The sequence below is a fragment of the Panicum virgatum genome, chromosome 2N (genome assembly GCF_016808335.1).
Source record: "Panicum virgatum strain AP13 chromosome 2N, P.virgatum_v5, whole genome shotgun sequence".
NCBI classification, from domain to species: domain Eukaryota; kingdom Viridiplantae; phylum Streptophyta; class Magnoliopsida; order Poales; family Poaceae; genus Panicum; species Panicum virgatum.
The window spans coordinates 68,920,853-68,948,529 of record NC_053146.1 but is presented as its reverse complement, the minus strand read 5'-3'; the positions used below and the strand labels follow the sequence as shown (position 1 = coordinate 68,948,529).

The 27,677-nt window shown below is 46.5% G+C and overlaps 2 protein-coding genes across 2 annotated transcripts; both read left to right on the top strand.

Moving 5' to 3' along the window:
• Positions 1-9,537: 9,537 nt before the first annotated feature.
• Positions 9,538-18,694, top strand: LOC120662179 (B3 domain-containing protein Os07g0679700-like). The gene is made up of 12 exons (XM_039941300.1): positions 9,538-10,240; positions 11,061-11,142; positions 11,233-11,334; positions 11,400-12,130; positions 12,310-12,406; positions 15,015-15,189; positions 15,423-15,499; positions 15,613-16,026; positions 16,164-16,213; positions 16,671-16,784; positions 17,253-17,320; positions 17,576-18,694. The coding sequence occupies exons 1-12, from the start codon at positions 10,104-10,106 to the stop codon at positions 18,376-18,378; spliced, it is 2,850 nt and encodes a 949-aa protein (XP_039797234.1). The 5' UTR covers positions 9,538-10,103; the 3' UTR covers positions 18,379-18,694.
• A 335-nt stretch (positions 18,695-19,029) lies between these two features.
• On the top strand, positions 19,030-23,623 carry LOC120662178 (transcription factor RF2b-like). The gene is made up of 4 exons (XM_039941299.1): positions 19,030-19,662; positions 21,736-21,868; positions 22,494-22,578; positions 22,884-23,623. Exons 1-4 carry the CDS (start codon positions 19,157-19,159, stop codon positions 23,270-23,272), a joined length of 1,113 nt encoding a protein of 370 aa, XP_039797233.1. The 5' UTR covers positions 19,030-19,156; the 3' UTR covers positions 23,273-23,623.
• The last annotated feature ends 4,054 nt before the right edge of the window (positions 23,624-27,677 follow it).

Sequence of the window (27,677 nt, the reverse complement as noted above, 5' to 3'; positions counted from 1 at the left end):
GGGCGCCTGCCTGTGGGGCTCGCCTGTCGGCCTCTGGCCTGCGGGTGTGGCCCGGTCCGGGTACACCTAGCGTTTTCTAGCGAGTTTGTTTAAGAAGCAATCTTGCAAAATGTGTATAAATTCATGTATAGCTCCAAAAAATATGAAACTTGTTTGTTGAGTTCCTGTAGCTGAGATCTACTTAGGAAAAATATTTTTTTGCATGTTACTTTGCTGTGGATTTATCTAAAGTTTTATCTTGCAAAAGTGAGTTTAATGCTTATTTATTTATGTACTACTAGAAAAATCTCAAACTAAATTTTGTTAGACTCCTTGTGAAGTTTAGTGTTCAGTGGTGCTACTTGTTCACATGGTTCCTTGTTGTTTATCAAAGTTTTAGTTTGTTTTCCTATGCTTTGTCTGAAAATGGTTTATTTTATAACTTCTTGCTGGAAAGTGATAAAATGGCAAAAACCAGTTTTGTTAGCCTTGTGTTCCTGCCTAATTTCCATGATAATTTTCTTGGATTTTTTTAGTTCAGTTTGCATGCCTTTCCCGATTTATCTTGCTTGGAGTAGCTGAAAATTGATCTATTTATGATTTCTTATAGGAAAATGCTTTTGCTGCAAAACCAATTTTCTTGAGTTCTTTGCATTGTCTTCTGCATTCTCAAATTGTTTCATGATTTATTCTTGTTTTTTAGTCCATTTCTTATTTCTTGCATCGCATTCATGCATTATAGTGACCGAGCCGTCAGAGAACGAACCCGTGAAGCCCATCGAACCCGTGGAGCCTGAACCAGAGTCCCGTTCGTGGTCGAGCCGGAAGTTAACCCAGGCAAGCAGCTAAGCATATTCCTTGCACTTATTTAATCGGATTTAGTTTAGCTATCTCACCGGGTAATGTTGGGTTATATATATTATGTATGTATTGCATGCTTGTACCTACTTTGATGCATTATCCTTCCTTGAAATGTTCAACCATGTCCTTGCCACACTTTAGTCAGTTACTCACTTAAACTTGACTAGATGCTTAGTCCTGCTTAGAATCCTAAATTGCTTGCTAGAAAGGATTGGTTTGGAGTATCACACTTATCCGATTATCCTTGATCGCACTTGAGCATCTGGGGCAAGTGGAGTGCAGTATCGAGATTCGAGCGGAATGTTAGGGCCTAGAGAATGAAGTCACATGGGCATAGTCCGCTTGTATCGATTAAGGACCGAGTGGACGACGTCGGTTTTGAGCACCTTTCCGTGCTACCACATATCTAATATAATGGAACGGATAAGCCAATTACCTTCCTTGACTTGATCATTGATGTACAGTCCTAGATACGTGGCCAAGGGCTATGTAGAGAGGCTTAGAGGTGTCCCCGGGTGGACCTGTGAGTAGGAAAGTTTAGAGATGTCCCCGGTGGAAACTAAGTCTCTACGCGTAAGCTAGGTGTGAAGATTTCAATGATCGAGCCATGTTGGGAACGGTTGTCGTGAGTGCCCCCTTATCCAACTTTGGCCGGTTGGGTGAGTCGCATGGTCCTTGTGTCGTGTGGGTAAAGTAGTACACCCTTGCAAGGTTATAACCAATTCGAATTGCCGCGCTCTCGGTTATGAGCACGCTCTTTAACCCATGAACTCCTCATAGAATTTCGATTGTGATGAGAATGGTTCATGTTACAGCTATGATCAGTTATGGATTATATTACTCTCTTAATCAACTAAAATTGTTTGGGGTTGGGCAAGATTAATTAATTCTGCTAGGTGATAGTGTAGAGAGCTAATGCTTATGCAATAATTACTTAACCTTAAAGCTTTTACTTGAGCCATTGCATGATCCTTGTATATTTAATCGTGTAAGTCTTGCGGAGTACCTTTTGTACTCAGGGTGCTTTCTAAACCTAGTTGCAGGTGAGCCGGAAGTGGTGTTCGGCCACTTCTACCCCGCTGACCCGAACACGGGGGAAGAGTAGGTCGTGGTGGCTGTAATGATGTCCTTGAGCAAGGTGTCATTACTTTAGTAAGTCTTTATCGTAATCGAGTTTCGGGAGAGCTTGTAAATGCAATAAATTTTATGTTTCTGTTTAATATGACTTTCGTGAGCCCGAGGCTTGTAAGTGAAGTTTGAAACCCACCTATATTGAACTTGTAATATTAAGTTTCGAACTCTGATAATATAAAACTACTCTTTGTGGACTTTTGGCGATGTATTCGATTGTAAACGGTATGTGCATATGCTGATTCTGGGCGTATGTTGGAGCACATACCGGGACTACCGGATTTGATATTATTTTGGATGAATGACGTGTCGGTTATTCGTGTCTCTAGATGTGGGATAACACGTGGCACGCTCTCCGGCAAGCACGTGTTAACTCTCATCTGGATGATAATGACCGGCGGTTCGTTTAAAATAGTATCAAATTGGGCGGTTCTCACAAATTGGGTCCGTTTTACGCGGGTAGGGTACTTAGAGCAAGACTAATGATTTAGTCAGCTGCTGGCTGTAAGAATTTTTGCAGCTCATCTCTCAGCCTATTTGTATAATAGTTTAGTCCTCCACCATAAATATATGACACACTTGTCTATCTAACAAAATGTCTTGATTTTTGTGTCGAAGCTTGCTGTAAACTAACAGCCCACTTCCTCTCTCTCCCCTACTCTCTCCTCCACCTCAGCATTTAGTTTGATTTTAGCCCACCATAATACTTGTTATTATTTTATCGCACCATACGACTCGTATAGGCTACATCCCCGGCCGCCGCCGCCGCCGTCACCCGCACTGCTCGCCGTCGCTCTCCCTCTCCACCAGATCTCTGCCCACGCGCCGTCGTCACCATTAGTTTCGTCGTACGTGCAGCTCCCACGATGGCCGTCAGGCTCCCTGCCATCCTCCTTTCATCGATCTGCCTCCGCGTCTTGCTAAATGGTGATGCATGGCTACCGCGTTTTTCATCTACGCTATAGTATTTCTTCATCGTTTATCGTCTCCTGTTTCTAACGCCGCCATTTGCTTTTGCAACAGCCTCTCACGTCGAGTCTGCTCGGATCTCGGGCAGCTTCCACTGGTACAATGGGCTGTTCGTGTTTGGAGATTCTTTCGCCGACACCGGAAACTTCCCCAAGTCAGATTTGAGCCAAGTTACTCGCCAGTGGTACAAACCCTACGACTGCTCCCATGGGCTTCTCCAGGATCCAACCGGGCGCTTCTCCAACGGCTTTGTTCAATCGGATTTCATCGGTAATTAATTAATACAATCTACATTAATTATATTGTTGATAAGATCGATCGATCTCACTTGCATTTGGATTGTACTGATGATCTATCCTGTCCTAACTAGTGAGTGTGTGTATGACTGGATTCGTCGTCGTGGTGTTGTAGCAAAGATCTGGGGCGCACCATGGCCCCCGAGACGTACAGAGACATGAAAGAGAACAACGGCGACAAGTTCGGAGTGAACTTCGCCGTGGGTGGCGCCGGCATGTTCGAGGTGCCACACAAGGCGTTGACCCTAGCCAAGCAGATCGACTCCTTCAAGAAGATGCTCGACAGTGGCGACATCGGGAAATGGCAGCTTCGGGAGTCGGTCGCGCTCGTGGCCATCTCCGGCAACGACTACGCGCGCGTCGCCAACATGAGCGGCGAGAGCGAGATCCTCGACTTCATCGGGAATGTGACGGACGAGATCGCTGGCGGTGTGGAGCGGCTGCGAAAGCAGATCCCAACAAAGCCATTACCCATCTTAGCTAGATCTGACTAGCCACCACGGGTTTCACCAAGGGGCCATTGACCAATCACTGAGGTTTAACCAGGGCATAAGTCACACAGAGCTAATCCCTTCTCCTTGATCACCCGTTGCTCTCAGCTCTCCTGATGGCTCTCAGACTAACTAGTGAGGTTTATGCTAAGCCGTTGCCCATACAACGGTCGAGTGGTTTGCACGATAGTAGAGTTAGGTGAGATGACACACCAACTCGGTGTGACAAGATGGATATCTCCCTTTCTTGCTTAACCACACAGGTACAAGCACACCAATCGGCAAATCACATAGAAATGCCATCCATCATGTCTAAACTCATCTTTCGAAAACTCCACATTTTCCCTTCCCACACACACGCACATTTTTCTTTTATAAAACAAGTTGTACCGAGTTTAAGGTCCTAAGCGTTCTAGCAGCGATTAACGTCCAAACACATTCAGCCATTAATCTAGGTGGTCAAGGAATGGTTATAACAACTCAAGGGGTGGCTATCCAACCATGTTTCTAGCAGGTAAAACATATGCAGTTTTGTAAAAACTGGCCAATGGGTTGTATTTATAAAACTAGGACAAAACATGCATCAAAGGATGAGATTGAACTTGCCGTTCTCAATTCCTTCCGGGAAGTCCTGATCGAGGTACTATCCTTCGGGCTTGGGGTCGCGGAACTGGTCCTCGTTCGCTTGCTCGCAGTACCGCTCGTCGACGGGTTCTCCCTTGTTCACACCGTGATCTATGACACATACAAACAAACACACAATCAAGAAAAGGAAATAAAAGCTTTATCGTTGAGCTCGAATCGAAAACAATTAAGATATGGAGATAGGAGTAATATTTTTTTGGAGGTTCCCTAATGGCATGGCCAAAATTATAATAGAGTTGGCGTGGTAAAGTTTCAGGTCGATCAGAGATTGTTTGGCGCATGAAATGATTGGTTAAAGGAGTGATTAGGGCTAAACCGTGGTTCAGGGGCCTCTGTGTAAATAGTTTTGAGGGTGAAAGGACTTGATTATAATTTTAGAAAACATCTGGGCTATTCTGAAAAAGGTCAGGGGTTTATTTAGAATTAAGTTTATATGGTGAAGGGTTTATTTTGGATTATCATAAAGGACAGGGATTCTTTTGCAAAAATGCAAAGAGTGGAAGGCTCTTAAAGGAATAGGGGGAAGGGCAGGGGGGTCTGGGCAATTTTGCCCTTCTCCTACCTCCGTCCCGAACAAAACAGAGGGGGGGCGTACGGCAGCGCTTGTCGCCGGTGAGCCAGGGCAAGGCGGCGCTTGGGAAGTAGGGGGGAAAGGGAGAGGAGCCGATCCCCTGCCGAGGCTCGGGCGGAGATGGTCCGAGGCGCCCTGGCCACGACGGCCGTCGGTCGGCGGGCGGCGGCGGCCCTGGGCCGGCGCCCTGGAGGCGCGGCGGCGGTCAAGGAGAGGGGGAGAAGCGAGAGGGGACCGAGAGAGTTCTATCCCCTACCTTGGCTCGGGATGGGGCGCAGCGAGGGGAGCTGTCTGCGGAGGCCGACGGCGGCGGGTAGAGCCGTGTGCGGTGGCGGCGCTAGGAGCTTGGAGAGCGAGCTAGGAGTGGCGGTGGAGGCCGTGGGGGAGATGAGCTGCGCGGGAGGCCTATTTATATGCGGAGTAAGGCGGTGGAGGAGGAGCGAGGTGGCGGTGGCGGCCGGCGAGCTCAGCGGGGCACCATTAATGGCATGGGGGCGAGCTGCTGTGCTGCTCGGCGTCGCGGAGCGGTGGCGCGGGCGGCGAGGTCGGCACAGGGGGACGCGACAGCTCAGGCAGGCGGCGCTGTGCAGCTTGACGGCGGAGGGCGCGGCGAGCAGTGCCCCGCGTGGGCGTGCACAGGGGCGGTCGGCGGCGAAGGCGGGGTGCGCATGGGGCGGCCGGCGTCGAGCTGCGAGCAGCAAGCGGCGCGGCGCGGTGGCGCGGCCGCGTGGTTCACGCGTGGGCGGGAGCGTGCGCGTGCGCGTGCCGCTTGTGGGGTCGGCCGGGAGAAGGGGCGCGCGCGCGTGTGCGTGGGGAGCGGCGTGGCTCTGAGAGCCGAGGGCCGGACGGCGCGGGCCGAGCGGCGCTTGGGAGCAGAGGAAGCAGAGAGGAGAAGGGAGGAGGGAAAGAGAAAAAGAAAAAGAAAAAGAAAAGGGGAGGGGAAAAGAGAGAGAGAAAGAGAAAGAAAGAGGGAGGGAGATCGCGCTGGCGCCGATCGCGGCGGGCGGTGCGCGTGGGCGGCAGGCAGCCGAGCGGCGCGGGATGGAACGGCGGCGGGGAAAAGAGGGAGGGGTACGGTCGGCGGAAAAAGGAGAAGATGGAACGACGGGCGAAGATTTTTGGAGGAATTAGGGTTTGGGGTTACTTGAGCTCAACGATGAAAATAATTTTGAAAAATTATTTTTAACGCGTGAATTATCTTGGTGTATTTTTGGGATGTCACACAGCAACAGTGTCTACCTCGTCGACCTTCATCGGGCTTTCACCGACATCGTCGATCCATCCGATCCCTAGGACAGTACATGCTGCAGTCATATGAAGATTTCATCCTTATTACTTATTAGCTGTATTTCAACACACAAGCAGTAGGCAGGCATCATATATATATAAAATATGTATATGTTTGGTGTGCAGTCCCGCAGGTGGCAAAGCAGTTCATCAAGAACAAGCTGAAGCCGTGTTGCTACAGCTTTGACCCGAACGGATACTGCGGGCAGGTGGACGAGGATGGAGGCGCCCTGTATAGCGTCTGTTCCTACCCTGATAAGCACTTCTTCTGGGACGACGTGCACACCCACTCAGGCTGGATGGGAGGCCATCATGGGGCAGCTAGAAAAGGACATCAAGGATTTCCTCCACATTACCTACTAGCTAGTTATGAAGACATGCATGGGTTTGCCTCTTCCGGTGGTCTTTGAGTCTGTTCTAGGTTAAGGTATTTTATCAATCAGTTGTAATGCGTTAGCAAAGTAGTTTCTTTCCGTCAATAGTGAGTAATGTGTTGGATTGGATCGATCAGGTTGTTATATTGGAATAAATTGATAGACATCGTGTTCATCAGTTATTATTGAGTTTTCAATATGATACATAGCCGAACTGGAGATCTCGGATTGCTTCCGTGCAACAAGGGTTCCGCGCGGTTAGTTCAAACCAGGGTCCATCAAATCCATATCAACAATCACGTGGGAGTGGAAACAACTCCTAGTGTGTTTAGATATCAATAATTAAAATTAATTCCTTCTATCTTATTCCTTTCATCTCCCTCGCTCTCTATTCTCTTTGCTGCGGCCAACTTTATCCTTCTCTTTTATCCGATTCCTTTTCATCTCCCTCTCTCCTCTATTTGCTCTTGACTCCCAAGCTTCTAGCGACAATCCTTTTGCGGGGAGCGAGTAGGCGCAGGGCTCCGCAAGTACGAAGCACCAAAATCCTTTGTGTACTCGACATGACTATTCGTAGCTACGGACGGACGGACGTACGTGTCCAAGCATATATATGATCCCATCAAAAATATGAAAATCGCCATCGTCCATTCGTCCAAGCTAGTTTTCTTTGGCGGCCGGGCAGATAGATAGAGATGTCCATCGATCGGTTCTTGTTGTTGGGATTACGCACGCAGCATTAATTGGGTCCGTTTTACGTGGGCCAGGGTACTTTTTCAGATTTCACGCAATCTTTTTTATCGCACCATGCGACGGACGCGAGCAAAGCTTGGATTGGATTGTATTGGATTCCCAAGCATCCATCTATCGTTTTCACAAATGAAATCCACATCACGATGTAGATTTACCAACAACCTCTGGTTAGTGGCGCGCACTTCCCGGGCAACACACCAGCTAGCAGTATCGTTGGTGCTACACAACTACGCTGCGGAGAATGTACAGTATTTTTACCATATTTTAATAAGTGAAAAACAGACTATCAGAATTGACAACAAACCAAAGTGGAAAATGGCATTCCTTTTATTTTATGGTTAATTAGATCCATGCTATTACAATCATTCAAATTTAATGATCTGCCATTACACTTCATTTATTTTGAATCGTGCCATCATAATTTTACAGCTTTTTGAAACATACCACTGCTTATCCTTTCAACATGTTTCTTAAAGCAAACTACCCGGCCTTCTTCCTACTCTCATCAATGAATTGTATTGATATATTAGTGAATTTCAATAATTAGAATAGTATGGATTCAATTAATCCTTTTATTTTAGTGCCTTGCCTTGCGCTTGCTTCTAGTGTTCCGCTTCTGCAGTTCTGCTAGGCTGATTTAGTGCTGCCCTCCCACGGGCCAATGAATCCTTTATTTTAGATACTTGCCTTGCCTACTTGCTTCTAGTGCTGCCCTCCCACGGCCACGGGTCTCGGCCATGGCGACCTACGTAGCCATGCTGCTAGTACTACCGTCATCATTCCTCGGCGTCCACTCCCAGGCTCACTCCTCCGCGGTCGCGTCGCTTCCAGGCGGGGCCGGAGACCCGTGCGCCCCGAGCCGTCACTGTCCGCGACGGAGACCCATGCCGGGTGCTGGATGCACGTAACCCCTGCCTGGTCCTGCGGCGCTCGCCTTTCTACCGAGACCCGACGGCGACCGCTCGGTCGATCGCGCGCGTGGCGTGACGGCAGCCGTGTCGACTGCAGGGGCGGAGGCAGCAGCAGCTTCACGCCGAGGCTTACGCGACGTGAAAGGAGGAGCTAGGCCCCCGCTTGCGGTGCGGCGTCCACGTCGTCGCCGACGAGCGCGCCGTGGCGAGCCACACCCACCCCGCGCCGACCGTGCCGACGGCGACCGCCGCCATTAGTCACCCCACCCGGTCGTGGCCTCACGGGCTCCACCCACCCAGCCCGCCACACGACTAGTATGTTGGGAGGAGCCTGGAGCGGCAGCGCGGCCCATCTCAATTCTCAGGCCTGACAGAGTGAAGGCGACGTTACATGAGCAGACAGCAGAGGCAGAGCCCGGCGGGCGGATCGGACGGCTCCGATGGCGCCGGCGCGGGCATTCAAGGCCTGCCCGCCGCGCCTGGCAGGTGGCCACAATCGGCCGCCCCGGCATTGGGCGTTCCCCTCTCCTTTCCTGCGTCTGCGTCCAGGCTCCAGGGATTGTGTTGCTGCCTGCCGCACAGAGCAGCCAGCAGCAGCATCGTTTCCATCCTCTTTCCGCAAATTTTTCTTTCAACACTGTAGTTTACAGAATTTCTTTTTGCCACCTCTGCACTGTAGTATAGTATAGGCCTTGTTTGGTCATTCTACAAAACTAGCGCGTACGTTTTCCGGAAAAAAAAATCTCGCGTGCATGAAGTACTAAACGAAGTATATTTGTAAAATCTGTTTAGGGATGAGTGTAATTTTTCGCGACGAATCTAATGATGGTAATTAATCGATGATTGGCTACAGTGATGCTACAGTAATCATCCTCTAATCGCACGGTCAAATGTCTTATTAGATTCTTCAGCGTTACTAGCGCGGGGTTCTGGAGTTGGTTTTATAAACTGGCTTTATTTGACACTGTAATTAGCAGTCAAAATGTCAATATTTATTAACACGCTAATATCTTAGCGCAAACCAAACAAGTCCATAGTTACTCCGTAATTGGTAGTAGCACCTTTTTTTGAATGAATAAGGCCATGACGATGGTACAGGCCAGGCAGATCGACCGGTGGACAGCAAAGTAGCACGCGCTGCGTTTGCACGGCCACCTGCAGCAGTCCAGTGCAGGCAGTCGTGCTCTCGTGTGGGAGCTGGGAGGGAGCGGCCAGCGCACGCAGCAAGAAATACAAAAAGGAGCAGAGCATGTCATGCGTGCTTGGTTGCAGCCCCCGGCCCAAAGGGGAAAAAAAAAGAGAGGCCCCAACACTTTGCTCCCCTGGCCACATTCCCAATTTTTACTACGAACTGAAGATGAAGAAATAGAAAAAAAACAGAGAGAAAAGATCCCCCCAAACTCATCCCACCTGCAACTGCATACCCCCCGCGAGCGAGCGAGCGAGCACTACTAGGAGTATTCATTCTTTAATCTTTTCGTTAACAACAAACAACTAGGCAGGCAGGCAGCCGAGGAGGAGGATGGGTTGCTGTTAGTTTACTACTACTACCCTACCACCACCACCACCACCACCGCGGCGAGGGGCGAAGGCTTCGTCCCCCATCCGGCAATCCGACCACCCCCCCTCCCTCGAATTCCATTCCGTCCCTTGTCTTCCCCGCACCCGCATGCACCAATCGCCAGCCTGCGTTCGTTGCCCCCTCCACATCCATCGGAAAGCTACGCCTCCCCAACCGCCTCTCCCTCACCTCTCTGCCTCTCCCTCTGGCCGGTGATGCGCGCGCTCAGGTGAGCTTTGATCGGACCTCGGAGGAGTCAGACTGCCCGCCGGCCATGGCCATGCCTATGGCCGTCGCCAAGAGGTGCATGAACCCGGCCTGCGGCGCGCCCGCCACGGGAGCCGGAGGGGACTGGAGGAAGGGCTGGCCGCTGCGATCCGGCGCCTTCGCCCTGCTCTGCGACAAGTGCGGGTACGGCCTCCTCTCTGTCTATCCCCTCCTCTGCTTCTCCTCCTATCCTACCTATCCGCCGTCGGCTTCCCGACTCTCGAATGGGGAGGATGCATGAATTGCTGGTGCTTCATACCTTGTCCTCTTCGCGTTTCGATGCTTTGCGACTTTGTTCCCCCTTTTCCATTTTTCCCCTGTAAAAAGGTGAAGCTAAGCTTTTAACCTCCGCTTAAAAAGTGCGGCGATTTGTGGATTCTTCCTTCTAGTGGATGGATTCCCTAACCAAACGTCCAACCCAACGAGGTGGAGCGTGTGCAAACTTCACAAAGTTGCCGTTGACTCTCTGCCTCGGCTACTGCTTGGCTGCGCGGTAAAATTCAGACGAAGGGATTTCTTTTTCGTACCAGCTGTTGATTCACGAGGCGGGAGTTCACAATCTCAATTAGGAATTTCATCAGTGTTCAGCTGCTCAGAGCTCAGCGGTCCGTCACTGAAAACAACAAGTACACTGACATGGGCATCGGTCACTGTGGAATTGCCCCAAAGGGATGACCTCTACTTCTCTTTGTAGAAGCGACTATTTCCCTGGCCTGTTTTGTGATATGTGATTGGATCAAAACTGCTGTTTGGTACCAAAAGTTTTAGCTTTTAACTATGAATTGGTTTTGCGCATGAGGCAGTCATATTTGATTATGGGAACTACATGCCTGCCTAGTTGAGTGATAATAGCCTAGCTTTCAGTTTTTGCTTGATTGATCCTTTTTCTCAGGAAAGATTTACTGTTTAATTCCGCAGATCGGTCCGTTTCTAATTCCTATTGCATGGTTTCTGGTGTACATAGGTTGGCATATGAGCAATTTGTATTTTGTGATATATTTCACCTAAAGGAATCAGGATGGAGAGACTGCTCATTCTGTGGGAAGGTGAGGAGCTGACACAAGTTGCAATAGGATGCAAATTCTTGCGCTTGAGTTGCGTAGCAACAGTATTCTGATGAAAGTTTACTATTTCAGCGTCTCCATTGTGGATGTGTAGCTTCTAAAAACTCTTATGATCTACTCGATAGTGGAGGAGTTCAATGTGTCACTTGCATGAAAAATTCAGCAGCTCAATCTGTAAGTACCCTTTGGTCGCATTATCCACCTCCCCTTTCCAATTAACCTGATTATACTTTTTACAGGCCTCTGGTCAAGTGGTTCCAAAGCTTTTTCCATGTCAAAATAATCTGCGCATTTTCGGTAAAAGTGACGAGGTATTGTCTGGTAGAAAATTTGAACAATCACCCTCCCTTGTGTTGGATTCCAGAAATGATGATCTAGCTATTGTAAATAAGAGCAACCATCCATTCTTGGTGAAAAGCATAGAGGCTGGGCAAAGCAGTAGCATCTTGAGGCAAAAAGAGATAGAGAATGGTTCAAGGCAGATCAAATGGGAACAGCCACCCCTTAGTATTGGGGACATGGGAAAACCTTTCTTAACTAGGTCTCAGAGCGCATTAGAGTCACCTCAATGTACTCGAAGAGATGACAATAAGGATCCAACTACAGATAGCACAACAAGTGAGTCTATTTCAGAGGCATGTCTCAGCATGAGCTTGGGTATTGCTAATAATGGAAACAGGATGGAGGCTACTTCAACAGTGGAAAGACCTATACTATCACCAACGACAGTCATTGCTGAAGGAAGAGAACTTACCACTGCATTATCTCCCTTTCAGCATGCACAAAGGGCTCGGCATTTCCTGACCAGACCACCAAGGGTTGGTGAAGGTGCTGTTTTTGATCCAACGAGAGATATGTTTCCACATCTTCGTGTTGCTAGACCACCCGCTGAGGGAAGGGGCCGCAATCAATTACTTCCACGGTATTGGCCAAGAATAACAGACCAAGAGCTGCAACAGATATCTGGAGAGTATCCTTGATAAATCTACCACCTTCCTGGTGACACTGATCATTGATATTTAGTTAGTTCCTGGAGAGTTCCGTGAATATTCATTAGGATGATAAACCTGCATAATATGATGTATAATATCTCTCTTTTTTTTGTCATGGATGATAGTTTTCTTTTGCCTTCTTTGACTATAATTTAAGTTCAAATTCCACAATCGTTCCATTGTTCGAGAAGGTCCTGAGTGCGAGTGATGCAGGCCGCATAGGCCGCCTTGTTCTTCCAAAAGCCTGTGCTGAGGTAAGTCTAACACCCCCTTGGCTTCCTTTTATTCATTTATGTATTGTTTTATTATACATTTCTTATGTTCCAAAAGTTGTTTGGAAAGGAACATTGAAAGCACGCCTTTCCTCCTGTCCAGGTTTTACTGAAACAAATATGATAGTATTGTGGGTCTATAGGGTATATATATATATATATATATATATATATATATATATATATATATATATATATATATATATATATATATATATATATATTTTATCCATGTACCAGAAACCAAATAGGAAAGGGACCTTAGTACTGGACATTGTATATACATTAACATGGAGAGACTGATCTATGTAATGCCTAGTGTTACAGATAGGAGAGAGTGAACTGTGCGATAGTATTGAGTTAGGCCCTTTGGGCAATATATAGAATACAAGAGAAGAGGCACCCAAACCCTAGACTACTAGTACATTTACCATTATACCCTTATATCCTTAACACCCCCTCTCAAATGCAACGTGAATGCAATGACGTTGCATTTGGAGAGTGAACTAAGCCCTAGACTAAAAAGAAACAAGAAAAAGATACATCCAAGTCTAAAATCTTGATATCGTCAAAGCGTGCAACTCTTGAACATGTCATGTAGATGAGCTTCTCCACAAGAGGGTATTGCCTTCACAAACCAGTACTTGAGCAAATACCTCGAGTCTTCACAAACCAGTACGTCGACTCCTCAAACACGAGCCTTGCTTTGGAGAATTGAACTTGACAATAACTTGAGATGTGTCAAACCAGCCAAACGGAGAGGAGAATGAGAGATCACTGCTGCAAGACGGCAAACAGGAGGATGACATGATGATGACGACAAATAAACGGCCATTGATCATGATGTGGAGCAAAACGGCTCCGAAAGGACCAAGAGGGCATTGTCGCACCAACAACGATGACAATGATTAGCTAAATCGACAGGACTCAGGTAACCATAAAACAAAGAAGATGGCTGACTAACAACTTGAATATGTGGACACGCACGGCATCGACGAAGGATATGTGAGCAATTGAACTTGGATTGACACTGACTTGGATGAATATAGCAGAAATATGGCATTATACTATGGATAGAAGCAGCAGCAAGCAACGAGCAAAATAGAGCAGCAATGGACTGATGCAGTTAGGCAGTAGATCAATGTTTTTATGGCGTCGCCTAGGCGACAAGGCGCTCCCCTATTTTGGCCCGCCTAGGCGTCGCCTTAGCCCGCCTAGGCGGCTAGGCGGTGGTGACTCGCCACAACTCGCCTTAACGCCGTAAGAACATTGCAGTAGATACTAGCAGAAGATGCAAATGCAATGCTAGCACGCTGCAAGCAAATGAACGAGCAGCAGCAAAACAATGAGCAGATCTACGATTACCAGGACTGAGCAGCTGCAGAGGCGAACGGCCAGAACAGAGCAGTAGCAAGCGGAGGCGGACAGCTACCACCACAACAGAGGAGCAGGCGTACAGCTACCACCACAACAGAGGAGCCACACCCCCCTGCCAGCAGCAAATAAAGGTGGACAGAGGAGCCGCACACCCCCCGGCCGGCAACGAGCGGACGGTCGCGCGGCGCACGGGCGGACGGCGCGGACAGGGGCGCGACGGCCTGCGCGGAGCAACGGCAGAGCAGAGAACCGCCCCCCAGTGCCTTGCTGTAGAGCAGAGGCGACGAGCAGGGACGGCGCGGTGCGGACGGTGGACGCACGCGCGGACGGGAGGCGGACGGCGGCGCCGGACGGCCTCTGCGACAGGCGGAGATGAGGACGGGCCGCCGTGCGCCGATGGATCCGTGACAGCGGAGACGAGGATGAACGGGCGGAGGAGAGCCGGCGGACGGACGGGCAGCGCTGCTGCGCCGCGCAACTGCTGCTGTTGCGCCGGCGGACGGACGGCTCCGCGGGCGGCGGAGATGAGGACGGGCCCCCTCGATCCGCGGCCGGGGATGACGAATTGAGGCCCGGAGATCCGCGGGGAGGTGGCCGCAACGGCAGCCGAACGGGCGGCCGGACGAGATGCTGCTGCTGCTGCTACGACGAAGACGGCGGCGCGACGGATGGAGGCCGCGACGGGTGGCGAAACTTGCTGCTGCGACATGACTAGGGTAAGAAAAAAAAATAGGTTTAGGGCTGAGGGTTGCCGCCCCCAGGAGCAAAATCGATGCTCCCAGGGGCAGCGCGGCGACGAGGGTGGCGGCGCCGGATCTATACAACCTGCAGCTCTGATTCCATGTTACAGATAGGAGAGAGTGAACTGTGCGGTAGTATTGAGTTAGGCCTTTTGGGCAATATATAGAATACAAGAGAAGAGGCACCCAAACCCTAGACTACTAGTACATTTACCATTATACCCTTATATCCTTAACACCTAGCACTATTATATCTATGTAGACATGCAATGATGTTGCTTGAGTTCCTATAGTACTTGTCCATGGATACTCTTAGTCTTTTTGTAAATAATTAAATTAAATATTTTCATTGTTACGATCTACTGTGTCTGTTCACAAAATACTACTAATGCAAGAAGCTGCTTCAGGCTAGACCATCTTCTTCTCCCCCATTGTTGCTGTGTCATCCTGGGCTAACAAGGTGCTTTGTGTAGGCATATTTCCCCCCAATTTCTCAACCGGAAGGTCGCCCCTTGACAATTCAAGATGCAAGAGGAAAAGAATGGCATTTTCAGTTTAGGTTTTGGCCAAATAATAACAGCCGAATGTATGTCTTGGAGGGTGTTACACCATGCATACAGTCCTTGCAATTACAAGCTGGCGATACAGGTAATTAGCAACTTATTTCTTTGGACACATTCATAAGCATCATCACTATTTGAGTACGCACTTACTTCTTTCTTGGTTGAAGTCCATTTTTTTAAGAATATGTATGTCGTGTATAGCTTATTATTTCTTACATTGTTTCCATGCTATAGTAAATTATGCCATCTATTCCATGTTCTCTGGATGTTGTTTTACAGGAAAAGTTTTTTAATTACGCATGTTTATTTTTTTTGCAGTGACCTTTAGTCGGATAGAACCTGGAGGGAAACTTGTTATGGGCTTCCGGAAGGCAACAAATACTGTCAGTCTGCCAGTAAGTTAGATTTTCCTATTAACCTCTCAGATAATCTGATATTACTGCAGGTGCTTGTTTTTCATCTGCTTTCTCATGTTTTACTTTGATGTTTGTATATTACTTTCACACAGGACTCACAGATCTCAGCTATTGCAAATGGTTCCCTTCTCAGTGAGACACTCTTTTCTACTGCAAATGACAACTTAGGAGTAGTAAGTGGTTACCCCGGATTTCTTCAGTCAATAAAGGGGGCTGCAGATCTCCATCCAAGCTCTCTATATGATCATCATATGAACTCAGCTGATGGGGATGTTAGTTGGCTTAAGGCAGATAAATTCGGCAGCAGGCCAGATGAAGGGTCTTTGCAGTTTTTACAAAAGCGAAGTCGCAATATTGGTTCCAAAAGCAGGAGGTTCTTAATGGATGCTGAAGATGCCATGGAACTAAAGCTTACCTGGGAGGAGGCTCAAGAGTTGTTGCGTCCTGCTCCCACTGCAAAACCAACTATTGTGATGATTGAGGACTATGAATTTGAAGAGTATGATGTAAGTTTGCTATTCATTTCATTGTTCATGTTCTGGATTATGGCATCCTCTCTGGCCGGCACAAAAGACAGATCATTGTTCATGGCAAAATACTTGGATTATCTTCAATCTAATCTAATTGGACTACATACACGCAGGAACCCCCTGTCTTTGCAAAGAGATCAATTTTCACCATCCGTGCAACAGGGTAAGTAAATCATTGGACAAAAGACAGTTATTAACTTTTGTTTACTTTAGAGTGGTTCTGAATAGTGTACATAATGGATGGGTTGGTTTTTTTCATAGCACATTTGAGAGAGCTTTCCCCAAACATTAAAAAAAAACTGAAATTACTTATGTGTTAAGGTCTTCTGCCTCATAATCTCAGTGAGTGAGATGCACTTAGTTCCAGGGTGATGTATTTATTAGCTATTGAAGATATTGGGACTGTATTTTATACCTTCCATGAAAAAAACATACCAGAATACTTTAAGAGGTAGAAATGATAAATAAAAATAATTGAAAAAGTGATGACATTCAACCAGAAATTGCATTAATTGTGGGATCATACCATTTTGAGGATTGGTTCTCTAAATGGATGCCAGTGCATACTATTGGCGTCAGTGTGCCAGATTTGTCAAAAAAAATCCATTTTATATATGTAGGGAACAAGATCAATGGATTCAATGTGACGATTGCTCGAAATGGCGTCGGTTGCCTCTTACTGTTATTATTGCTTCCAAATGGACGTGCACTGACAACTCATGGGACCCAAAAAGGTAATGCTATATTGTGTTCTCTGTTGATACATCAATCTTTTGGTTAATCATGAAATTCTGAAACCCTGGTATGATGATCACATTGGTGTGAAACAATGCATTGTATGTGTTCTATCTTTTGGCTAATCATGAAATTCTGAAACCCTGGTATGATGATCACATCGATGTGAAACAATGCGTTGTATGTGATCTTCATCTGTTCTGTCCGATTTCATAATTTTGTTATGGAGGCTTATCCATAGTCTTGGTGGATCAATAATTTCAGTTATTCAAAAAATAATTTCGGTTATATCCTGGATTTGCTAGATTTATCCATATACTTTTAAAGATGGCCGTTTCTCTCTTATATCTCTTTTAAGTAAGTCTATTTAAAAAAATTGTTAGCATTGGGCCATTTTTCTGTGATACCATCCCTTGTCAGTGTTTTTATCCTCATTTTCTATAATACTTCAAATTCAACTATTTCAGTTGCTCCTGTTCTGCGCCTGAAGAATTGACCCCAAAAGAGTTGCAAAGTGTTCTGCAGCAGTATGAAGGTATATCTACCTATACTTTCTGACCTTGATGTGACATGCCATATAAGGACATTGGTATAGCTCACTCGACCTTATTAAAAATGGGTGCACTATACATAACTTTTTCCATGTAACAGCTGATCGGTTGAGTAATGAAGAAGCAAGGCACAAATATGTCAAATTTAGCACTACTCTGCAGATAGCTCATGCTGCATCTTTTGCTATTTTGCAACATAACAATAGAACGTAGTATCAGCAAGTTACCTGTTGCTGCAGAAATGAGGAGGCGAAAGGGCAGCTACTACGGTTTGAAGCTGAATGTGGCCGAAATGGACGCATCCAACCTTGATGCCTTGGCCACTGCTGCAGTGTTCGGTGATGTCGGGAACCAAGGTACAGCTTCAGTTGCGACAACCACAAAGCACCCTCGGCACCGCCCGGGCTGCACATGCATCGTGTGCATTCAGCCACCCAGCGGCAAGGGGCCCAAGCACAACCCTTCGTGCACCTGCAACGTCTGCATGACCGTCAGGCGTCGATTCAAGACGCTGATGATGAGGAAGAAGCAACGGCAATCGGAGCGAGAAGAGGCCGAGGCGAGCAAGAAGATGGCCTGGATGAACAGGGACGAGCCCGAGGGGAGCAATCTGTCGAGATCCCCGCAGACACTGGACACCACTCGAGACAGCAGTGATGTGGCCATGTTCGACAAGACGGCTGACATGAACAAGGGGCACATCGACCTCAATTTCCACCCTGCCGTCCGGGACGATCATCAGGGACAGCACGGCACGCAGCAGCCCCGGCCGGTGAGCATGGTGGGCCTGATGGAAGTTGCGAGCCGACCCCTGGACAACTACATGAAGCAGAACGGCCTGACGAGCCTGGCCGGGGAGCAAGGGGGCGGTAGCTCCAGCACCGCCACGGTGCCGCCAGCTCCGGTGGAGAGCGAGGAGCGGGCCTCCAACGAGCTCCGTGTCGCGTCAGTGGAGAGGGAGCGGGAACCTGACGCCATGGCCGTCGACGAGGCCGGCGACAACCAGCAGGACAAGTCTGGCGACGATGTTGCTGCTACCTGACAGCGTGCGTGCGTGCGTGCGTGATTGATGGTGTTGTCAGTGTGCGTTGACGTGCTTATCTTATCGGCTCCTCTTGGTTTTTTCAGGAACAGCTGGTGAGTTTTGTTGTGAAAGATAAAATTATTGTAGGGTTCCATCTTGATGCTTCTCCTGGAGTAACATACGTGTACGTATGAGGCTGTGCAACCGCAGATTGTAAGTTGTAAAAGTCTGTAAGCGTGATGCTCGGTATTGGTTGGTGTTGTACCTAACGCTTAAAACCTTTGGATTTGTACTGGACATCCTATATAGTTGGTTCCCTTTCCTCATTTTGAAAGGACCAAGTCTTGCACTGCCCAGAGAATTTTGCATCCTCTTGCCTCTTGAGTAAGGGTTTTCTTAGAAGAAAATTCTGATGGGACGTGAGACCTGCTACAAGAACGAAAGAAAAATTAACAGTTCAGAAAGAAAGGCCCATATGCAATTATGCACACATCGCCTACATGGTTACCCAGCCCATGTATGTTATGAACAAAGTCGGCCCAGTACATGCACGGCCCATCATTCCACCTTCCGGCGCGTGGTGGGGCGAGCACATGCTCCTGTGTGATGAAGGGGGCCCACCCCAGCTCCTTCGTTCCCAGATCCCGCACTCCACTCTCCTTTCAGAACCCAACACCGACGCCACTGTCAAGCCTAGCCTAGCGCGCAGTAGCCACTCCCCGACCCAGACAACTACTGTTACGCGCAGCCGACCAGAGAGGAGAGCCAGCAGCAGACAGACGACCTGCCCGGCGCAATGGCGATGCCGCCCAAGCCCGGCGACCCGCCGCAGCGCTCGCCGGGGCGGAGCCCCAACCTCAACCTGCCCTGCCCGCTCCCGCCTGTTCCGGGCGGGGCGCCGCAGCAGCCAGGCGGCGGCCTGCCCGCGCCGCGCGTGGGCCATCACCGCCGCGCCAGATCTGAGGTGGCCTTCCGCTTCCCGGACGACCTGGGCGCCGGCGGGGGCGCCGGCTTCGACGAGATCGGCTCCGAGGACGACCTCTTCTCCACCTTCATGGACATGGACAAGATCGCCGGCGCCGACCGCGACCGCGCCGCCGAGACCTCCTCGCCGCCGCGCCCCGCCAAGCACCGCCACAGCGCCTCCTTCGACGGCTTCGGAATGGGGCCCGCCGGCGGCGGGACGGGGGGCCAGCAGGACGGCGCTGGAGGGGTCTTCGGCGAGGTCATGGAGGCCAAGAAGGCCATGTCCTCCAAGCAGCTCGCCGAGCTCGCCGCCATCGACCCCAAGCGCGCCAAAAGGTGACGCCTTTTCTTCCAATTCAACATCCTCGCATTCGGAGGCTACTAGCTACGACTCCAGTTGGTAGTTGGTGTTAGGTAGGATTGCAGATGAGATGGCTCTTACTTTTTGTGATCTACTGATAGATTGGGGTTTAAGTGCTTCCAAATTGTGTATCGGTAGGAGAAAAAAGAAGAAGCATTGCCACCTGTGGGCCTTGCCGATAGTTGGGACTTGTGGTCTGCATCAAGGGTAGTGAAAGGCAGCTTATAGGATTGGGCTGCAGTAAGCTGACTAACTGAATCGGATATAGCTACGTTACCGTTGTTGCTTACCAAAGTTTCTTTCCAAGTGAAAGCAAAGCAAGCACCCATAAGAGTACTGAAATGCCATTTTTTTGCTTTGCCGGCTAGCGCTTAGTCTGTAAAGGTACCTCGTGTCATTTAGTCTTAAATAGGCAGAAGGCAGAGGTCAAGAGAGGCGGGATACGACCGATTTGAATTGATTTTATGGCATAGGTCCTCCAATATGTCAGTTTTCCTTTGGTTGGCTAGTGTCTTGGTCCACAAAGCTTGTTTATTCTTACATAAAGAGAGGGATACGACATTGGTTATCTTTACAACCTTCTTTCCACACTGAACTTACTGTTACACGCATTTAGGGTCCTCCCTCCAAGCATGTTCAATAAATTAGCGTGGCGTACTTGTAAATTGGTATCTGTTTCCCTCTTTGGTGTGTATATTAAATATACATCGGAGATGGTTAGATATTGCTTCTCAACTTTGTACTAGGGCCAAGCTATGGGATTCATATGTTTTTGATATAGTGTTTTACTTGTGACGTTGTTTACCATGTTTGCTCTCCACCCTGACTTTGGTAATAATTATCAATGATACACTTCTGTTGTGGTAATCCTTGATACAAGGAAGATATTATAAGAAAAATTTTCTCGCATAAACATTGGTATTATCAATGTATTATTGTATTTTATTAGGTATATTGCTACTCCGCCCTGAAGGCTATTTTATGTTGTTAGCTGTTGAATAAATTCTTAAATTAGAGAGAGGCAGGGAATGGCGGGAAATTGTCACATTAAATAAGAATGTAGTTGGTATTGGCTCCCTGCTGGGAAGGTGTTTCTATTATTTCATGTTTCATGCCTAAGACACTCCAAGATGGCAAGATGTTAAATGAAGTTGGGTGAATGTTGGTACTGCATTGCTATGTCTCCTGTTTCAGTTAACTACACTGCGCAATAGTATTTCCCAAAACTTTGCTACAAGGAAGCTTTGTGATATCTGGATTTATAATTTAGGGGTACACTTGTACTGGCTGGTGCAATTGCCCCTGGTTGCAGCCATGCATTGATTTCTGTAATGTTTCCTCAATGATATGCTTATGTAATGTCAGGTGATTCGTGATTTTAATTGAAGTAGTGCTATATAACAATGATAACATAGATATTCATTTGCATTATGAAACATCATCAAATGACAGCTACTTTAACTACAGCTGCTAACATATGCAACCGAACTTCAATTGAGATTTTGATTGGTTTTCTTTTCAGCATGAGTGCCTTTAAACTTGTTGAAGTTAGTATGTTTTTATTTGGAATTTACTAATGTTTGGCTTCCTGCTGTGGAACAACCATCTTTTGGTTCATTTCCCAGAGCTGCAGTTGCTCTGAATTTTATTCCGTTTTTGTGCAGTTTTACCTTGAAATTTAGAAAGACAGTCAGAAGAATGTGCAAGGAGACGATTCTGTTAAGTAGCTGGAGCAGTGGAGCGTAGGCAGACTGAATTTTGTATTCATACCAATCACAGTCGAACTTAGCAAGTTAACTTTATCTGTTCGTGTCAATGGTTTGAATGTAATTATCTTACCATATTAGTCTGTCTGAGTCCACTAGTTGAACTTTATTAATTATTATGTTCTGACCTAAATCATCCTAATATTTTTTGACTGCATCATCTGCCCAAGTCAGCTGTTTGAACTTTATTATTTTACCCAAATCATCTGAACCAGCTTGCTGTATTAGCTGCCTGTATTTCAAAAGAGTGTCTATTGAGTTCCTGAGCTTGGTTTGGTGCAGAATCATAGCAAATAGACAATCTGCAGCTCGGTCAAAGGAAAGAAAGGCTCGATATATAACAGAACTAGAGCGGAAGGTTCAAACTCTTCAGACAGAGGCTACTACTCTTTCAGCACAGCTGACGCTATTCCAGGTACGTCTCATTTTTCTGTTTGTCTCATGTACTGCCTAACTGTGTTCACTTCATTTGGTTTCAGTTCATAATGACATTTCAATTTTATCTATGGTGTGCAACCAGCTACACACCATAGTTCATACTTGTAACCTGTATGAGTCAAATTCCAATTGCTTTACAAATCACCACTTCACCAGTCAGAACAGGATTTTCCTTGAACTGATGCACATGCCATGACCATGAGAACACATGGTAGGATAATTTATGTGATCATGGTGTGTGTTGAGTAATGCCACGTGCAGTGATAAGGGAAAATATTAGTTGGGGTTGTTTTATATGGTTTTCTCAAGGATTGGATATTTGAGTGGTGATAGTCAGTATGTGACAGTAAATTTTTTTTGAGTATCTGTTGGTTTTGGCAACTATACTATCCCCAATGATCCACCCATTCTTGTTCAATGGCACCTTATTACTCAGTTAATATTATGCTGCAACTTTAAATTTTGATTCAGTATTTTCCAGTATATTTTACTGGACTGCTTCTGTTCTCCGAATCTCGGAGCAGGACTAGCAATTTATTATGTCCACATCTTTTGTATTAAATTTCTTGATATCCTTCACACTGTTGTGTTTTGCTGGGCAGAGAGACACAACTGGACTTTCTGCGGAAAATGCAGAGCTCAAGATAAGGTTGCAGGCCATGGAGCAGCAGGCTCAGTTGCGTGATGGTGAGTCTTTAACTTTTTCACAACAAGTTTGTGTAGGATGATGTCTCATTGTTGCAGCCTAGCCTCATATTAGGCAGACCAGATAACTTAGCAAATGGTTGGGAGTTCTTTTTGTTAAGCATTCCAGTGCGGACCATAGACTTGGCAAAAAAACAGAGGCATTGTTTCAGGAGCTATACCATTTCATCTCATTTCACACATGGTTAGCTGGATAGTGCTTGAACAATCTGTAAAAATCTGCAAGCATTGCAGTGATCCTGAGATGATTTTGTGTTATTTACTGACGGAAATACACACCTTTGCAGCTCTAAACGACGCACTGAAGCAGGAAGTTGAGAGGCTTAAGATAGCAACGGGTGAGATGTCAAAGTCCAATGAACCGTACAGTATGGGAATGCAGCATGTCACGTACAGCCCTTCATTCTTCCAGCTCTCAGAGCAACATGGAGTTCAACACCACGGAAATATTCAGCTGCCGCCTCATTTCCAACAGCCTCCTCCCAGTGTCCCGAGCCACCAAATGCTGTCCCACCCACCCAATTCCCTCTCGGATATGATGCAGCAAGATTCACTTGGGCGGCTCCAGGGGCTAGACATTGGCAAAGGGTCAGTGGCTGTGAAGTCAGAGGCAGAGGTTGTGGTGAAGTCGGAGGGCAGCTCTATATCTGCAGGTGAAAGCAATAGCACCTTCTAGTTATACTATACATCGGCCTTCCAACATGCTTTCGTTTCATTTAGAGTTCTTTTGTTCATAGTTGACATCCTTGAACTGCTTCCTCCTTCATGGTAGGCCTATTCTTTTTATTCAATTTGTTATATCTAGTTAACCTTGTTGGGTTGTGAATTGTTGTCATTGGGGTGGCTGATTCTGTAGAAACATTGATATGTTTGTTTTGGGTTCATCTTCTGTGTGTTATGGTTGTTTCAAGTTAGGGGGTTGAGCGGGCACCGAGTGATTGGATTTGCAGAATTCCTTTTTCTCCATCTGTTTTTAGCTTTGTTGTAGACCTAACAATCATGAGTTACACTTTTGGGAATGTGTACATTTTTGTGTTGCTATGCTAATTTTTAGTGTTATCTTTTGATGACGCTGACAGTAGCCAATTACGTGTGAACTGCGCGTTGTTTCAGCAGTAGCTGAAGAGAAATGTCTTGCACACATTTTAGCTAGCGAGTACAGTACTAAATGTAAATGAGAAATGCACAACGAAAGGCAAGTTTAGAATCGAAAGAGAGATCTTATATCAATATGGACCAAGACCTATACCTTATTTTGCACTACTACTTGCCAAAATTTCTGCAACCTCTTTGGCAGCACGTGGAGGTTTGGCCGAACGGACGCTAGCAAAGAGAGAAGCTAGGCTAGCCGGATTCACGAAGATACAGCCGAGGGCAGTATCTATCGCTCATATTCAGCACTCAGCAGCAGCAATCGACTATCGTCTAGAGTACTCCCTTTTCTCTGATTAGCCTATACAGTACATATGAAGCTGAGCTGAGCTGTCAATGGGGATTGGGAAAGCTGAGCTGAGCTGAACTCTATACATAATGAAGCTAGGGGTGAGTAAGTGATCGCGGCCGGAGTAGCGACGGAAAGGGGCGATCGGTGGCAGTTGTGACTTGTGACACCTCACGACGGTGGTGCATGCCCGCCTCGGCTGCAACAGACAAGAGAAAAGGATCCAACGCCCAGGCAATTAGAGATTGCCGCTGTAACTTTGACAACGATCAACTCTCAAGAAATAACTGTATGTAGATAATAAACAAAATGAATGCCCATTTGAACGGTGAATTCGTTGTTATAGCAAAAGCAAAGAAAAAGAAATCCTCGAAACACACTCCAATACTATTCAGCAAATGCAAAAGTATTATGTTAAACGTGTTACATGTTTACGCCCTGTCTCCTATAGATGACTTATCAGCGTATAATTTAATTAACATATAAAAACCTGCTAGGCGACATGCTGCAAGCGCCCACGTATATTTTATATTATCATATATGTTAAATTAGGCCAAATTTTATTTTATTTATTTTAAATAATCCAATAGATGCCGCCATATCTTTTAATAATGAACTAATGTGTCCCAATATCCTCTCATGATATATATAGATAACATTTTTGATATTATGACAGCCCTTGGATTAAGTGACCAGTGCCGACCATTAAAAAAAAGTGACCTGTGCCACCCGTCCGTTTCCATCTTTTCTTCAGTAGCCGCCGTCCATTTTTCGCGGGTTGATACACACCAGAATAGGAGGGTTGAATGCGAAAGAGCATATAGCCTAGTGGTTACAAGAGACTAGGTAGCACATAAAGTCCTGAGTTCGACTCCATGTGAGATCGAATATTATAATATTTAACGGCGTTGTGCTTTCAATGGTATGCGACCTTTTCGTAGCCAGCGAGGCACAAGTGGTGACTTGATCAATTTCGAGGATTTGCCGGCTCATTCTTTAAAGAATAAGTTCTCATTTTAAATTTGCTCATTGCTTCAAAAATAGAATCTGGAGTTTAGGTTAAAAACTAGCCCTCCAAAAATAGAGTCTTTAGGCCCCGTTTAGTTCCAAAAATCAAAATTCCAAAAAAAAAATTCCGGCACCTGCATGGAGATTTAAATCTAGACGAAATAAAAAACGCATTGCGACTGCTGCCTGTAAATCGCGAGACGAATCTAATGAACCTAATTAGGCCGTAATCAGACGCTAAATTGCTACATTAATTCTACAGTAAACAACCTCTAATGGCGAATTAATTAGGCTCATTACATTCGTCTCGCGATTTACAGACGAGTTCTGTAATTTATTTTGTGATTAATCTATGTTTAGTACTTCAAACATAGAAAGATGCCTTTTTAAAAACTTTACGGAGCGCAACTAAACACGGCACTCAACAAGTAGAGGGTCCGATTTGAGGGTCATCGCTGGAGATGCTCTAATAGCTGCTAACGTTTGCCGAGATCGCTCATTCTCTCAATCCAATTTGGAGATGCTAGTAACGTTGGTATAGTCTGTATAACAGATTGTCTCATAAAGTATTATGTATATATCCCTTTTGAACTGGCAGTATGTCTATTTTTTTATAGGCCTAAGAAATTCCGTAATCTCCCCTACACCAGAAGCTTTCTTGCTTTGGCAAGATCTTTGCGGGAATCAATGTATATATCAACAATGCTGTTTTTTGTGCAAAGTTGATTGCTCCGTCTCCCAACACATGCATTGAACAGATCAGATCAAAATCTACATCATAACCACTTTGTACATCTCTCTCACAGTGTGCCACACTATGTACATAATTGAACCACAGTACTAGTATGTACTATACGCCAGGCCGACAGATACATTCTTCATTGTTTTGGAGCTAGTGTGGAAAATAGAATAAGCTAGTTTATTTAGGTGATGTTTCACTTATTTTATGATGGACTCGGAGGTGCTGTGTACTTTTCTCTTATCTTTTCCAAGTGCTTGTAGTTGTATACACTGTCAGTGTCAGATAGATTCCGAAAGTGACTGATATTCCTCAGCCCCACTGCTCGGATCGGAGTGGCCCTGTCCCATGCACAGACACAGTACACGGCAGGAAAGGAAAGCGACACCCAGTAAATACGCCTTCTGGGTGTCGAAAGCGACTGGTTGTCTGTTTCAGGTTACAACAGTAGGGCTGGCTCACCCGACGGCCCGACCCAATGGAGTGACGGCGCCGAGCTGACTCCACGCGACCCGCTGGCTGGTATGTTGCACGATTTATTTTATTTCCCTGGGCACAACGGCATCCCTGCTTTGATTATATTCCCATAATTAAGATCGATCGACAGGTGTGTCATGTCCGAGAGACCGATCCACTACTTACGGCCACCTCCATGCTGTCTAATCATAATTAGTCTAGTTGATCAATAATAATAGTGTGTCTCTGTCTCTGTGTCTCTGTCAGTCTGTCTCTGTGAAAACTCGTAGGAGTACGCACTTTTCATAAACCTTTTGATGCAAATAAAATATAATGGATGCAATATATAGGTCTTGCTCCTGCAAGAAGAAAAATGAAGGATGGCTCCTGCAAGAAGAAAAATGAAGGATGGCATAAATCTGGATGCAAATAAACTAAAATTCTTTGGATATCGATCGGGAAAGCGTGAGAGAGGCTGCGGCCATGTGTTTTGCCTTGGTGTGCTTGCCTCCTGCTCGGGGGCACAAGTCGTGGTGCAAGAGCCGTCCGGACACTGCCTCCGGATAAAGTGAAGGTCCATCGTCACCATCTGACAACGGCGGAGCCACATTGATGCCTAGGTATTCCTAGGAGTACCTAACTTTTCTACACCAAACCAAATATACATCAAACCTATACACATGCTTCTTAGCTATCGAAATATTCTAATACAATCAATTGACCACATTGTGACCAGTTATAAGTACATGACATGTTTGTGATTAGTCTTTTTGTATAGTTTTTACCTATAAACTATTTTATATAGTTTTGGACTAGTCTTTTTTGTTTGAGATGGGAATACCCAACTCTGAAATCCCAGCTCCGCCACTGCCATCTGACACAAGTACAGGACATCTCTCTCTTTCTCCATCTTCACAACGAGGATATCCGGTTGCTGTCACTGTCTATAGCTACAGTAGCAGAAACTAGATTTACATCGGGGTTGAAACCTGCCAACGAACATAGGTAAACCGCCAAGGTAAATATAATGTTCTTGGCGGCCGACCGCCAAGCAAAACCCACCAAGTACAGAGAGTTAAGGAAGATTCGATATACTTGGCAGCAGACTGCCAATGATTATTTTCTTGGCGGCCAATTAATCGGAGCATCGTTAAAATTTCAAATACGTCAAGTAAATTCTATTTTTTGGCGGTATGACACGTCCAATTAAACTATTTTTATTGGCAGTCACTCCCCGTACTTAAACTTTTTTCTTGGCGGTGGCAGTCCGCCAACTTAAATTGTATCGATCTCTCTTTAGCTTTTGAGACGTACTGTGGGCCCATACATGCATGCATGCTCAACTTGGGACTGTTTTATTTTGGCGCAATCAGAAGTTCAGAAGGGATCACAAAAGTACATGCATGGAAGGCTGCCCCTCCGGGCCATCCCGTTTGT

Excerpts from the sequence above, each read along its gene's own strand:
- LOC120662178 (XM_039941299.1), top strand. The coding sequence starts at position 19,157 with ATGGCGATGCCGCCCAAGCCCGGCGACCCGCCGCAGCGCTCGCCGGGG. Across the intron at positions 21,869-22,493 it reads CACAGCTGACGCTATTCCAG|AGAGACACAACTGGACTTTC; the intron begins GTACGTCTCATT and ends TTTGCTGGGCAG. Across the intron at positions 22,579-22,883 it reads GCAGGCTCAGTTGCGTGATG|CTCTAAACGACGCACTGAAG; the intron begins GTGAGTCTTTAA and ends ACACCTTTGCAG.
- LOC120662179 (XM_039941300.1), top strand. The coding sequence starts at position 10,104 with ATGGCCATGCCTATGGCCGTCGCCAAGAGGTGCATGAACCCGGCCTGC. Across the intron at positions 10,241-11,060 it reads CTGCTCTGCGACAAGTGCGG|GTTGGCATATGAGCAATTTG; the intron begins GTACGGCCTCCT and ends TGGTGTACATAG. Across the intron at positions 16,027-16,163 it reads ATGAATTTGAAGAGTATGAT|GAACCCCCTGTCTTTGCAAA; the intron begins GTAAGTTTGCTA and ends ACATACACGCAG.